The sequence below is a fragment of the Nannobrachium achirus genome (genome assembly GCF_963921795.1).
Source record: "Nannobrachium achirus genome assembly, chromosome: 12".
NCBI lineage: Eukaryota > Metazoa > Chordata > Actinopteri > Myctophiformes > Myctophidae > Nannobrachium > Nannobrachium achirus.
This window is the reverse complement of record NC_137832.1, coordinates 60,932,785-60,947,784: the sequence shown is the minus strand read 5'-3', so window position 1 is coordinate 60,947,784 and position 15,000 is coordinate 60,932,785. Positions and strand designations below refer to the sequence as shown.

The window sequence follows — 15,000 nt, the reverse complement described above, 5'->3', positions numbered from 1 at the left end:
ATGTCCTGGTTGGGCTCCTCGATTTGACAACATTTAAAGGAAACATCAAGTGGTTCTGTGAGTGTGATTCCTACATATATATTATTATATATTCCCAGTGCTTTACTTTGCAAAAAAAAAATTACAAATTTGAAACTTGCATGCTTAATCATAAAAGTCCATCGCACAAAAGTAGTGAAAAACAGCTGATCTACAAGCACACAACGCCTCGCACCGAGGCGTTGTGTGCTTGTAGATCGGCTGTTTTCACTAGTTTACATCATTTTAAAAATGAAAAATACAAAATAAAAGGTTTTGGACATACAAGGTCTCCAAGGGTCAGGGTTAGGGTTGGTAACTAACTACTGTAGGTACCAAGGTGTTAAGATGTATCCTTCCTGGGGCGCCCGCTGGCCTAGCGGTCCAGGTGCATACCACATAGGCTCTGATGCCTGACAGCGTGTCACAGGGTTCAAGTCCCGATCCCAACGTCCTTCGCTACCTGCGTGTCACTCCCCTGTCTCTCTCCGTTTCCTGTATGTTTCCTAACTACGTACTGATAGGATGTATCCTTCCGTATAGACAAAGCTGATAGGTCAGCATTGTGGGCTCGCCTGTAAGGCGAGCACACTTTAGATATTTTCATTATTGTGGGCTCGCCTGGGCTGCGCCTCCTCATGCCAAACAACTTTTACCCTCTGACTTTTGACCTCTGACCTTTAGATCTCCCACAATTTGGAATTATATGAAAAACAGTAAAAATCTATCTCCTCCTGGGATTTTTGCGTTACGCGCACAAAACTTTTTTCACATGAAATTTGAACCTATATCTACACAGGCTATGTGGTGAGAAGTGTGTACATTAAATAATGATTTTTTAATAATTCAATGAATATTGCGGTTTTATGCAAATTATTCTTCGGCCTCTAAATCATACATGCAAAGTTACACGTTCATGGCATTTGGCAAAGATGTAGAGGGTTAGTCAAAATATCACTGAAACCAATCTTATTCCAATCGGCCAAAGGGGGGCGCTATACGAAGCGTTTGAAAATTCAAACTGGCATAAGTCATGACTCGTTTCGTTTGAAGTCATGCAACTTGCTTACACGCGTGCTTTGACTCGAGCGGAAGACATCTGTGTCTTTGTTAAGTAAGCTCCGCCCTTAGATTTTCCGCCATTTTGAGCAGTTTGTAAAACACTTAAACCCACTTTCATTCTGGAATTTTTGCGTCACGTGCACAAAACCTTTTTTATGTGAACTTTGGACAAATATCTAAAGATCTGTCAAATCGTATTTTTTTTAAATTGAAACATGCTTTTTTAATAAATTCAATGAATATTGCAGTTTTATGCAAATTATTCTTCTGCCTCTAAATCATACATGCAAAGTAACATATTCATGGCATTTGGCAAAGATGTAGAGTGTTATTCCAAATATCACTAAAACCAATCTTACCCCAATTGGCCAAAGGGGGGCGCTATATCATTTTGAGTAGTTTGTGAAACGCTTAAACCCGTTTTTATTCTAGGATTTTTTTAGCAATTTGCATTAAACATTCTACACACAATCTAAGGACCTTTATCTAACATGCCTATGAAGTGCACAAAACAATAAAAATATAATAATGATAAATATAGCTGCAAGCAGCGATAAAGTGGCCAAAACACCTCAAATCATGAACACAGCCTGCGATGTGCATGAAATTTTGCAAGCACATTCCCACTAAGACAAGGAACAGATGCCACACTTCACACATTGGCCTGTTATAGCGCCACCAGTGGGTCAACTTTTGCATAACATATTTTTGGAACAAAATGCCTCAAATCATGCATGCAGCCTCCGATTGCGTGAGTAACGTCAACGAGAGCACTGCCTGCGATCTTGATATTTTGTACTTTTATAGCCATTGTTTTTTGGAAGCGAGCCCACAATTGTTTCGAAGGAACAATGTTTTCTAGTTTCTGTTGCTGTTGGTAGTCATAGTTGCCAGCTCCCACTTGATGTCATGTGGGAGTTCTGACTGCTTCAGGCCATAATGAAGAACTGATAGCTTGCATAATGTCTTCAAAGTAGGACGTAAATCTAAGATGTACAGGTCATCACCATCTATGTTGCTTGCTTTGAGTCCTCCAAAGATGATAATACAATCTCCCACCTTGCAACAGCTTATCCCAGACATCCTACAGGGCTCTTTCCCCTTAGGCTCAACCTGCTTCCAGGAAAAGGTCTCTGGACTGAATTTCCACAGATCATTGAAGTACTGGTTGCTGTAGCCACCATATATGTACAGCTCTCCATTGTAGGCAAAGGCTGAATGAGCCCAGCGTTCTTCTGGGAGAGGGTGTCCAGAAGGCATGCTCAGCCAGCAGTTGGTCTCTGTGTCAAACACTCTGATGCTGTTGTAGATGCCGCCCCCCCAGCCCCCAAATACAAACATCTTTGTTCCAATGATGGTGGCAGAGTGACCGCATGAAGCAGGTGGTGGAGCTCCTCTGGTGTTAATTAGAGACCAGACCATTGTGCTGGTGTCCAACTTGTACATGTCATTAATACTCAGCCGGGTGAGTCCTCCATACACATACATGACCTTCTCCAGGACACAGGCCGAGTGGTAGCTCCTTGCTTCTGGAATAGTCCCAGAAATACTGGGTTTGAACCAGCTGTGGGTGTCAACATCAAAGGCATAAATCACATTGCAGTCAGGATACCCTCCCCAGATGTAGGCAATTTCTTCTACCAGCACAGCTGTGTGGCCATAGCGTCCACTTCCATTTGTCTCTGGGGGCAACTTCCTCCAACACAAAGACAATGTGTTGAAGATGTGGACTTCAATCCTATCATTGCTGTTCATGTAGCTGGTGTATCCTCCAAATGAGTACAGCCTATGTCCGACCACCACAGCTGCGTGGTAGGAATCCTTAGGTCCTCCTTTCAGATGTATCGTCCAATGAACCATTTCACACAGCTGCACCATGCACCGTGATGCAGTGAAACTAATTTACAAGGGCTTAGTGAGTTGGAACAAGTTGTTGAATGACACTTTGTGAATTGGACGATTTCTTTTAAATGACACTTACATTGGTGGTGATGACAATGCTGTGATGGCAGCTCAAGTATTGGTCGATCTTCACATGACAGTTAGCTTTCTGTAGAATAAAGCAAGTGTGCAACCACACTTGCAATTTCCAATTGCATCTTTTTGGTTTATATTAATTTCTTAGTGATTATTAGTGAGTAATTTATGAATTTTCTGGACTGGACTGGGAAAATGCTTTGTTGTTGTTGACATCTTGTGATTAATACATTCATTGTGTTCTCGCCTGAAAGGCGAGAACACTATGTTATCCTCATTATTTATATAGTGAGTTCCGCCGCAGACAGTTTAAAGGCGAAAACACTATGGTTTTGTCATTATTTCCGCAGCATATCATGTTCCATTAGCCAATTATGAGGCGCAATTGGTGGAAAAGAAACTGGGAGTGGTGTTAGCTGGAGTATTGGTTGAGCTTCACATGACAGTTAGCACACTGCAGAGTATAGTCACGAGCGAGCCCACACTGTTTCGTAGGAACAGTATTTCTAGTTGAGAATTAAAACTTCTCCTCTCCTCTCCTCTCCTCTCCTCTCCTCTCCTCTCCTCTCCTCTCCTCTCCTCTCCTCTCCATCCTAGACCATTCCTCCCGACCAGGAGTTGTTGGTCTGGTACAGCAACTCCCACAACACCTTCCTGGGAATCCCTGGTGTTCCAGGAGACGATGAACTCGCTAAGAAAACCAAGAACGGTAAGAAGAGACACACAGAAAGACAGAAAGACAAGAAAATAGAAGAGCATCTATGACTTCAGTAAACCATCACTTAAACCCCAGTGTCAACCGATTCTGGGGCAAACATTCACCAAAAATAGCTGGATCTATACAAGCTCAAGACGTGTAGATCGGCTATTTTTATGGTGTTGATGGATGTCTTAAGGTTTGTATAAGACTAGAGCAAGGGTCTTCAACAGGGGGTCCTCAGAGTTACTACAGGGGGTCCTCAGAATCCTTGTGTGAATGTTTTTCTCCTTTTTAATATTAGCCACTTGAATCCCAGCGTCAATATTCTGAGAACTTTGGACAAAAATAGCAGATCTACAACAGGAGGTCCTCAGAGTTAGGAGGCATTGTGAGCTTGTAGATCGTCTATTTTAGATAAAGAAGCAGACTAAGTGTTGACGGTTCAAGTGGTTAAATATCTGAAAACACAAATTGACATGAATCCAAAATACACTGATGATTGTGCTGTCAAACGATGAAACTATATGGAATCTATGAAAATGTTGTGGGGGTCCCTGCTTCATCTCTCTCTCAGCTAAGGGGTCCTTGGCCTGAAAACGTTGAAGACCCCTGGACTGGAGGGTTTAAGTGAATCATTGTGACTGACTCTCATCTCCGCTCCTCCCCCTCTTCTCTTCTCCAGATGACTTCCACACCTGCGATGGGTCCTCTATCTCCTCTTCCTCCTCTTCCTCCTCCTCGTCCTCCTCGTCCTCTTCCTCGTCGTGCCCCTTCAACACGGTGGGCCGCATGCGCTGCGTCATCTGCCACCGCGGCTTCAACTCCCGCAGCAACCTGCGCTCGCACATGCGCATCCACACGCTGGACAAGCCGTTCGTGTGCCGCTTCTGCAACCGCCGCTTCAGCCAGTCGTCCACGCTGAGGAACCACGTGCGCCTGCACACCGGCGAGCGGCCCTACAAGTGCCACGTGTGCCAGTCGGCGTACAGCCAGCTGGCCGGCCTGCGCGCGCACCAGAAGAGCGCGCGGCACCGGCCGCCCGCCGGCTCCCTCGCTGCTGCCGCCGTCGCCGCTGCCGCCGGAGGAGGCGGGGTCACGGGGGGAGGTCAGGGGGGGTCGGCCCACTCGCCCGCTCAGCCGCCGCCCACTGGCCTGACGCACCACCCCGCCTCGCTGGTCCATCACCACATCACCGCCATGGTGCTGTGAGGCGCAGCAGAGTAGGGATGGGACGATTAGCGATGTTATCGGTTATCGTGATAAAAAAACACTCACGATAATCGTTATCGTGGAGATTGAATTTATCGTGAGATCGTCCTCCGTCATGCACTGAGATCAATTCAACCTTTTATTTGCCGAGCTGCATATCCGGTACCACTTAAACCCCCTCGTACTTATAATATATGCACTTTTTTACCAAATTACCAAATCTCTCTGCCCAAAAATAGCTGATCTTGCGACGTGTTGTGAGCTTGTAGATCTGCTATTTTTTGGCAAATGTTCCGCCCCAGGATAATGGATGTTGGGGATATTGTGATTATCGCGATAATATCGTAAATCGCGATTTCTTTGGTCACAATAATCGTGATTCATTCATCATTCATCATTTTCATATCGTCCCATCCCTACAGCAGTGGTCAAAGTACATTTGTACCTCGGGGGTCCCTTGAAGGCCGGGTTTAAGTGGCTAACAATATAACAAACCCACCAGGACACACTATGACACACATCCATATCGTATCATAGGGTTAATTATCGAGAAAAGGTGTTTAAAAAGTATGTTTACGTCTCTCAAGCATTATAAGTCTTCTATACAGCATGTAGTGTATTTTGTAGGTCTTTTGATGCTCGCTTAGATTAAAATAGACGATAAAGCAGGGTAGGGCATGGCTACATTATAACCCAACAAGTCACTACCAGGATAAATGCATTGCAGTGTGTCTCCCCAGCCCCGCTGTCTCTCGTCCAAATATGGTCACAAAGACCATGGATGTCGACGGCCTCTGTCAAAAATGACGACAGCCAATTTTGCCGAACTGGAAGCCACAGACCAGTGGGTGAGGTCATGTCACATCTCTACATCCATTATTTTGTCACTGTCGGGCATAAACCTTGTATCTCCAAGTTTGAAATGTGTACATGTTTTCGCGAAGCAAAACCCTGCTTCATCAAACAAGGCCGTCGCACAAAAGTAGTGAAAACAGCAGATCTACAAGCACACAACCTCACAGTGCGAGGCGTTGTGTGCTTGTAGATCGGCTGTTTTCACTACAAAACAAACGGTTTTGGACATACAAGTTTTCCACCCGACATTGACGATTTGTTACAGTCTATGGAGAGATACCAGTGGGGAAAATACTAATCAAATCAAACCTTTATATTAGCTCGACTCGACACATTCCAGAGTGGTTTTGTCCAGCGTTCTGTGTGTTGGTGGATGTGTCTTAATTCTCTCCTTCTTCTGGTTTTATAGCACTCTTTCAATTGTTGGTCCTCCCAGTGCATGATGGGAAGGCTGGCATCAGTGTTGCTCACGCAGACAGCTCTAGATTGCTGTCTATCTCTGCATGCTGCTTCTCCTTGTCTTAAGGCTTGTGATGTGCGTGTCTGAACACAGGGGGGCGACACAATTGCTTTGCCAAGTGGCACTTACAAAATTATTATTACTATAATAAAGATGATGATTAGTATTATTACTACTATGGCTTTATACTCAGACTCACATAGTCCATGGGCCATACGAGATGTCGGTATCGGAAAGGTGGCAAAGGTTACCATGCATTTTTGAAAAGCTCTAGATCTGTAGATTATGTTTTGGTATGATAACCCTTTCTGAGACACGGCTAAATTAGTGTTATCAGCCGCTAGAGTTGGTGTCCCATTAACTTTACATTACAGGGGGAAAAAAGGAAAAAAAAAAAAGTAATAATAAGTAATAATAAGTAGCGTATGAGGGGTCAAACTAGGGGTTTTTCATGATTCTAAATCCATTGCAAACATCTGTTTTGCATAAAAAACATTCATTGGTCTAAAACGGACCCCACAAAAGTGTGAAAAGTGATGACTCATCACTTTTCATCACTAAACCATAGTCTTGTGGGGCCGTTTTTTAGCCCAAGGAATGTTTTTTGTGCAAAACAGATGCTTGCAATGGATTCAGAATCATGAACAACCCCTAGTTTGACCCCTCATATGCTACTTAAAGCAGATTCCTTTTTTGCTTTTTTCCCCCTGTAGGCCTAATGTAAAGTTAATGGGACACCAACTCTAGCGGCTGATAACACCAATTTAGCTGTGTCTCAGAAAGGGTTATCATACCAAATTATAATCTACAGATATAGAGCTTTTAAAAAATGCATTGTAACCTTTTCCCACCTTTCCGATACCGACATCTCGTATGGCCCATGGACTAACAGGTGTCCAGGTGTGTGTGTGTCCAAGTAGACAGAGCAGCGGTCTTACTGCCTGTCAGCCAGACAGAAGAAAAAAGATTTGGTGGCACTGAATATGTGAATAGAAGGCCGATATGTGCTTTATCCGAGAACATTATTATTATTATTGCTATTATTATGCTGTCACTTTATATGTGTAAATGTGTATGTAGTTGTTAATATGACACATGTAGGCTATATTGAAGTATGCAATGTTGACTTATCATCATATCTGCTATTAAAGTTTAATTCAACAACCCCTCCGTCCTTCACATGGTTTATGGTAGAACATCACTTCACAGCAGACATTTTGTGTTTGACTTTCATTTTAGTGTGTTGATATAAAACCACAAACCAAATAGCTCTGATTAAGAGAATTTCGTTAAATACAGAAGTCTGTGGAATCAAAGCATCCATTTAACTCATTTACAGCCACCACAAAAAACATCAACTTTGAGGCGTCCCTGCCCCGCAAGGGGCGTCCCTGCCCTGCTAGGTTTACAATAGCCTGGGCTGGCTTCCAATTTCGGGCTTTTGATCCGGTTGGGAGCGGAAGAGCTCCTACGTTTTTCTGTAGTCCAAAACGGACTACACTTTGGCCGGAAACAACGACCGGAAACAGTTTTAACCCGTACTTGCGCATGCGCTAACTACTTGCGCATGCGCTAAACTGGGTTGAAACTGTTTCCGGTCGTTGTTTCCGGCCAAAGTGTAGTCCGTTTTGGACTACAGAAAAACGTAGGAGCTCTTCCGCTCCCGACCGGATCAAACGGCCCGTTTAGTAAACGAAGACCAGGCTTTCTCTCAGGGGAAAGCCTGGTGAGGCGAGGTTAGGTTTACAATGGAAACGGCAGGGAAAGTAAACAGAGAAATGGGAGTTGTCCTGCATGGGACTTCGGCACATCGGATCGGTGACCTATTTTTTTTATTATTTTTACATAAATGAAATAAAATAAATATCTCTGGAATCTCGGGCGTGGTGGCCTGGAACATCGGGAATCTCGGGGCTTTCTGATAGGAGACTCAAATGCTAGGCTCTATGCATACACGCCATTTTGTTCTACTTCCGGGTGTCTTTTGACTTCCTTCACAGGTGTTACTGATGATACTAATGAAGGCTCTGTTTGATTTATTGTACAATGGTTCTTTAATTTCAAGGACCCCCATAACTCTGTACAAATGGAATCAACAAATGGAAGCAAAAGGACCCTTGCAGGTCCATTTGCTTCCATTTGTACACTGTCAGAGTTACACACCTGTATGGGGACATTTGGAACCCACTCAAGGACACTTTGAGACCCACTGGTGTAGCAGAGTGTTTCCAGTGAGCCAACATGCATAATATCAGCACCCTGACTCTGTTTGACCAGAATGGAACAGACCCTTCATTAGTATCATTGGTAACACCTGTGAAGGAAGTCGAAAGACACCCCGAAGTAGAACAAAATGGTGTATATGCATAGAGCCTACTCCACTGGTCATCAAATTATTGGCTCAGGAATGCGTCAAAAACTAAAACTAAAAGATCTCCATCAATTCAAGACTTCGTGATTGGGTGTATTTGATTAAAAAAAAACAATGTTTGGGAGAACTACTCCTTTAACCATTTAAACCCAAGCATCCATATTGTGGAGAGATTTTCACGGAGGAGAGCTACAAGCTCACCATGTGTCACGTTGCGACACATTGTGTGCTTGTAGATCGGCTATTTTCAGCAAAGATATTTAGGCCTAATGTATGAGTGAAAACAGGAAAGTTACAAGTAGCCTATATAGTCATAGAGCCCTGAGGGGCTCCGGTCAATCAAGTAGTAGGCTATAGGGTTTAAGACAAGTGGTTAATAAAATCCTTCATACTGTATAAGCATGTCACTATGACTCAGACACAACCATAACCCATATACTGTATGAGCATATCAGATATCACTATGATTCACACATAAACAAACCCATATATAGGCATATGTGGATATCCGGTTGTCACCATGGTTGTGGTAATGGGACTGACCGAGTCCAACTTCAAACTTGGTGCAAGCATTGGCAAGAACTCGAGGGAGTGCGGTGCCTAGCGCCAACAAAGTCATCCAATATGTCCATATATGGGCATATTTGGATATCCAGTTGTCCAGAACCACAGACGCAACCAGTATGGGGATAGGAGCGCAAAGGGCCTAAGTGACATTTTAATTTTTTTCACATTCATTGATTGTAATAATTAAACTACAAACAACATTAAAAAAGTAAAATACATTAATTGAAGCCTAATCTGTATTAAAGTATAGATTGATTAAACATATTTATTTTTATTAAATAATTACAATCAATTGAAAGCTGTCCTGTGAAAAAAAATGAAAATGTCACTTATCCATATATGGGCATAAAAAGGACAAGGTAGACAGATAGATACAGAGATCTCGGCATATGGGCACGAAAGGAACGCAGACAGATGGGTAGGCTACAATGGGTACTCTGACAAGGTTTCCGACACTGACTTTTTGGATTGGTGGTGCAACAACCTAGTGTAATGGGTTAAATGTCTGACTGGCAACTAATTTATTATTCAATATTTATAGATGCCTCACGCAACACACACACACACACACACACACACACACACACACACACACACACACACACACACACACACACACACACACACACACACACACACACACACTCTGTTTCAACACTGTTGTGTAAGACCAGAAAATACAGGTTGAGTAAATTCACCTTTGGGACAGAAGCTATAGATTCTCTCTCTCTCTGTCTGTCTGTCTGTCTGTCTCTCTCTCTCTCTCTCTCTCTCTCACACACAAACACACACACACACACACACACACACACACACACACACACACACACACACACACACACACACACACACACACACACACACACAAATATACAAACACAATTGCCAGTAAGCAGATGTTTACAGATGATCTGATGTTTCGATCTATTAGTTGATGAATAACTAGTAGTACCGATTTCTTTCTCTCTGTCTCTCTATCTCTCTCTGTGTTATACAGTCAGCATGAGTGTGTGGTGAAGTTAGTCAGTGCGTGTTTGGTGGAGGATGCGGCTGTGTGTGTTTGTGTTGTGTGTTTGTGCAGTGGCGTGGGGGGCAGCTGCTAGCCGAACGTAAGTTCCCTTTAAACTTTTATTTTTATTGCGTGATGATGACAAAATGATTCCTATAGGACAGGTCGCAAGTTCAATTTATTTTCTGTGTTAGTCTCATGATCAAATCAATAAACACTAAACTATTTGCTCCAAGCAAGAATACAAACTATTTTAGATTTTATGTATTCATATTGAAAGTTTCTGTTCATCTTCACTTTGTCCAATCTGGTAGAATGTAGGCTACTCATTTAATGCCGCATGACGACCTCAATGACTTAAAGCCAGTTGTCCAGGCTGCCGCAGACTAGTTTGACGAGTTCGCTAGCTTACGGGTCGCGAGTTTAGAAACTCTACGCTTGCTAAGGGAAGGAGCGCTCGTTTTCTACAGCGTCGGCAGTTATTGTCCACGACATTGCAAGCGGCGCGAAGGCCAGCGGTCCTTGGTCCTGCTCTTCGCGCCCGAGCGCCACAGGCGCGAGTGCCCGCGAAGAGCGGGCCAGGGCTGCGCGGCCGGCGGAGCGCCGCGCGAGTTACGAAGCCGTGGTGAATGCAATCGTTATATTTATGCCCAGGCCGTAAGGCCTGGGCAAGCCCACGATAAACGCATTCTATTCACCTCCTCCGCGGTCCAAGTGACTACAATGGAGCACTCCCTACCTCCGGTTCAGCCAATCACAAGCTTCAAAAATGAGTGCGGGCGTGGTTTTCCCTTAGCAAGCTAAACTCGCTTACAGGTCACCAATTATTTCCAGAGTATTAACCGGAAGTTCATGTGACACGCGATGACGTCACCAGAACAAAAACAGCGCTTCCCTTTTGTTTAGAAATTAAAGGGAAAAATAGCCATTATGAAAGTGCATGGGAGACGGGGCTGGATCCTCTCCTCTCCTACCCTCCTCTGATTCTACTACTCTGACCCTTACTGCCAAATTGTGGAATGCCCTGAGGGGACCCAAAGATTAAAGATTAGAGTTCTAAACTGGCCTGACTTCTGTCAGGAGACAACCACAAGGGGAGATAAATTTACCATAGAACGGAGGTCTCATTCACTGCTGCCGTTTTTCCTTTTTCTCCTTTGTACAATAATGTTTTGTATTTGTTGATTACACGTATTATTGTTAGGGTTAGGGTTAGTTTTTTTTATGTTTTTTTATGCTACGTTGATTAAATCAATACATAGAGCCAGAACCCAGAACTATTTTTAGCCTTTATTGTCTGCCACGTGCTGTTTACATTTCTGACTAATAAAGTATTTAAATCAATCAATCATTCAATCAATCAACAAATCCTTTCCTCTACCCTCCCCTAGGTTCTTGGTGACCTGTCCTCTGTCACTGCGGTTGGATGCTACCGAGAAGGTTCTGGTCCAGTTGTTTGGTTATGACAGCGACCAGACGGTCTATCTGTTGCTGAAAAGCTCCATGTCTGCTGATGGAGTCGAGTACGACAAAGTACCCGTTCAACTGACGGCCTCCAACAACTACCAGAACACTGCTTCAGTCAGGGTCAGAACGCAACACTGAACACACTACACTACAGCATGGTCTTCAACAGGGGGCCTGGGGACCCCCTCAGAGTTACTCCAGGGGAGCCAATAGGATCATTTATTTTACATTATCCACTCGTACCCTATGTATAGTTAAACTGTACATAGATTTGTAAATCATAAAACCGTAAAACATTTGATTCTATGTCAAAAGATATTTTAAAACAGTAGTAGTAATGTCCCCTTTACTTGGAGAGTAAATAAGACTCACAACTCACCATTTTGTTTACACCTGAAAGGTCTTCACTCATAACTTAGCAGACAAATTGTCCTCAGCTGGCAGTGATTTTAGGGAAGCATACTCAGTTGAAACCACAGGCGGATTAATCTGCTGTAGTTTTTTTTTTACCTGAACTGAACCTGAAAACAAACTAGAACATCAGCCTGTGGTTTCAACTGTGTCTGCTTATCCCTAAAATCACTGCCAGCTGAGGACAATTTGGCTGCTTTTCAGGTGTAAACAAAATGGTGAGTTGAGAGTCTTATTTACTCTCCAAGGGTTACATGTTGGCCCCCCAGGCCAGATGAAAAACATGGCAGCATTAAGCAACACAGCTGCACCAAACAAATTAATAATGAGTGTATTTTCAACAAGGGCATGCCAAGGTGCAAGCATGGTAGACAGTAGTACTGACACCCATTATGATTAGCTGCAGCTGTGTTGCTTACATCACTGTGTACTATAATTAGGTCAGTGTAATGCAGCCTGCCATATTTTACCCTGCTGTAGTTTTTGACCAGAGGTGGAAAACAAACTACTAAAGCCTAGGGTTTCATACCCCTTTATTAATATGAATATCTTTCCCATAATTCTGGGACAGTAGCCTGGAAACCATACGAATATGGCAGTAAATTGCCCTCACAGTGATATTGTCTGGCTGCGCAATGCTACGACTGCATCATGCCATGTCGGCCTTCAGTATGTGGCAGACAATTGTACAAGTCCCTCTGATCCGAGTCCCAAGCGAGTCGCAAGTCATTTGGTCCAAGTCTCAAGCAAGTCTCAAGTTTTTTCTTTTTTTAAACAATATGTTTGTCTCAAGCAAGTCTCAAGTTTTTTCTTTTTTTAAACAATATGTTTATTTTCTGTTGTGGGCAAGTCAAGTCGAGTCGAGTCACAAGGTTGTCAAGTCAAGTCGAGTCGAGTCACAAGGTTGTCATGTCAAGTCGCGTCGAGTCGCGTCGCGTCGCGTCGCGTCGAGTCACAAGGTTGTCAAGTCGAGTCAAGTCACAAGCTTTTCAAGTCAAGTAAAATATGTTAGTGTTGAATAGCAGAAGGTTACTGTTCCATTACACTGATACTATTCTATTCTGTTTCTCTCCAGATCTCCCCAAAAGAGTTGGTCGAAGGGGCAAGTCATGTGATCCTCCACGTCCAATCGGCAGGAGGGATCAACCAGCATGAGAGAATCCCTATCAGTCGAACCAATGGCTATCTGTTTGTACAGACTGACAAGCCGTTGTATACGCCACAACAGTCTGGTAGGTTATGCATACAAAAAGTTAAAATATCCACACACTGTGGACATTGTGTCAACATTTTTAATGTAGCCTGGCTCTTCATCAGGTAGACAGTTGCCTAATCAATTCATACAACAACAAGAACGCTCGCCCCAAAACAAAGCTCGCCTGGGTCAAATCCGGTGACCTCGGAACGGTGAATACCACGCCGTTCGCCCTCCTGGCCGTTCGCCCTTTTAAATAATTGTAGTGGAGTAAAAGTACAATATTTGGATCCGAGATTTTGTGGAGTAGAAGTAAAAGTATTGCAAATTGCAAATACTCAAGTAAAGTAAAAAAAAAAAAAAAAAAAAAAACTCAAAATCGCCCCACCGAGCGGTCAGCGCGGTGAGCGTGAGACCGGCGGAAACGATGAGGGCGAACGGCCGAGAGGGCGAACAGTTGTTACCGGAACGGTCACTTCCACCAGGTATTCTTCACCGTAACCTCAATAAAACCATGTCTAACCCTAAGCTTATTCCTAACATTATCCTTAGTAAACTGAATACAAGAATAGAAGAACCGATGAGGGGGATCGGACGGACAGGGGCGAGCGGTCCGGTTACCATACAGCCTGACAAACACAAGTTAATAACTTGATGGGGAACATTTGCAGAAAATGCTTGTCGAAAGGCTATATTCAGCTCTTATGTTCAGCTTGTGAGCTTGTAGATCAGCTATTTTCAACACAGAGAATTGGTGTATGGAGAACAAAGAGCGTACTAAGTACAGATTAAGTATAGAGGAGGTGTGTGTGTGTGTGTGTGTGTGTGTGTGTGTGTGTGTGTGTGTGTGTGTGTGTGTGTGTGTGTGTGTGTGTGTGTGTGTGTGTGTGTGTTCCTATAGTCAAAGTCAGAGCATTTTCTCTGAACGAGGAGCTGAGGCCAGCCAATAGGAGCGTCTTTCTGAAGTTCATGGTGAGTGTCATACTCGACGAGGGCACTTGGGGGCACTGTTGATCTCACACACACACACACACACACACACACACACACACACACACACACACACACACACACACACACACACACACGTACTGTAGGTGGGGTACATGGTAATCACCTCACAACAGCGTAATAGTGTGGAATGAATGTTTGTTTTAGGATCCAGACCATCAGGAGGTGGACAAGGTAGAGATGACTGACTATAATAATGGAATCCCCTCCTTGCAGAACCCTTTCAAATTACCTCTGGAACCAAAGTAAGAACCCCGCTGTCTGTCTATATTACTCCTACAGATCTCGTCCAAACATCACGCCAATTGGTACACATTATGATCCTTGGCAAATTCCGAACATTGCTGGCCCACAGTAAACTAGCTGTCCTGGCGGAGACCTGTGCTCCGAGGAGCACTTTTTCTAGTTGAATTTGACCGATTTGACCATTAAGTTTGATTCATGAAAAGTAACAGTTTGGGACTTATGAGGTGTCCACTGTCCACCCGACAACTTGTGTGTATGCGCATGTGTGTGTGTGCAGCCACGTGCACACATAGACATCATGTCCTCTTTCCATACCTGAAGGCAGCATTCAAGTGAATTGCCTTGTCCAAACTCTCCTGAACTTGAATGCAGCATCTTATGTTGAAAGAATTGCTCTCTCTGTGTAGAAATCCGTGCCCTTATGCCACATCTGACTTGATTA

At 43.7% G+C, this 15,000-nt stretch overlaps 2 protein-coding genes across 3 annotated transcripts in view; both read left to right on the top strand.

The window, feature by feature from the left end:
• Positions 1-4,867, top strand: part of prdm12b (PR domain containing 12b) — a gene marked incomplete at both ends in the record, with an annotated part of 10,617 nt that extends 5,750 nt beyond the window's left edge. Inside the window, 2 exons of the mRNA XM_080738813.1 lie at positions 3,655-3,766; positions 4,440-4,867. Coding sequence (XP_080594939.1) covers positions 3,655-3,766; positions 4,440-4,867 — 540 coding nt within the window. The remainder of the gene's footprint in view (positions 1-3,654; positions 3,767-4,439) is intronic.
• Positions 4,868-10,175: 5,308 nt separating this feature from the next.
• Positions 10,176-15,000, top strand: part of c5 (complement component 5) — a 43,127-nt gene continuing 38,302 nt past the window's right edge. For both annotated transcript variants that reach the window (XM_080738229.1, XM_080738228.1), the window contains exons 1-5: positions 10,176-10,328; positions 11,620-11,815; positions 13,182-13,338; positions 14,203-14,273; positions 14,460-14,557. In XM_080738229.1, coding sequence (XP_080594355.1) covers positions 10,264-10,328; positions 11,620-11,815; positions 13,182-13,338; positions 14,203-14,273; positions 14,460-14,557 — 587 coding nt within the window. In that variant the 5' untranslated portion in view covers positions 10,176-10,263. The remainder of the gene's footprint in view (positions 10,329-11,619; positions 11,816-13,181; positions 13,339-14,202; positions 14,274-14,459; positions 14,558-15,000) is intronic.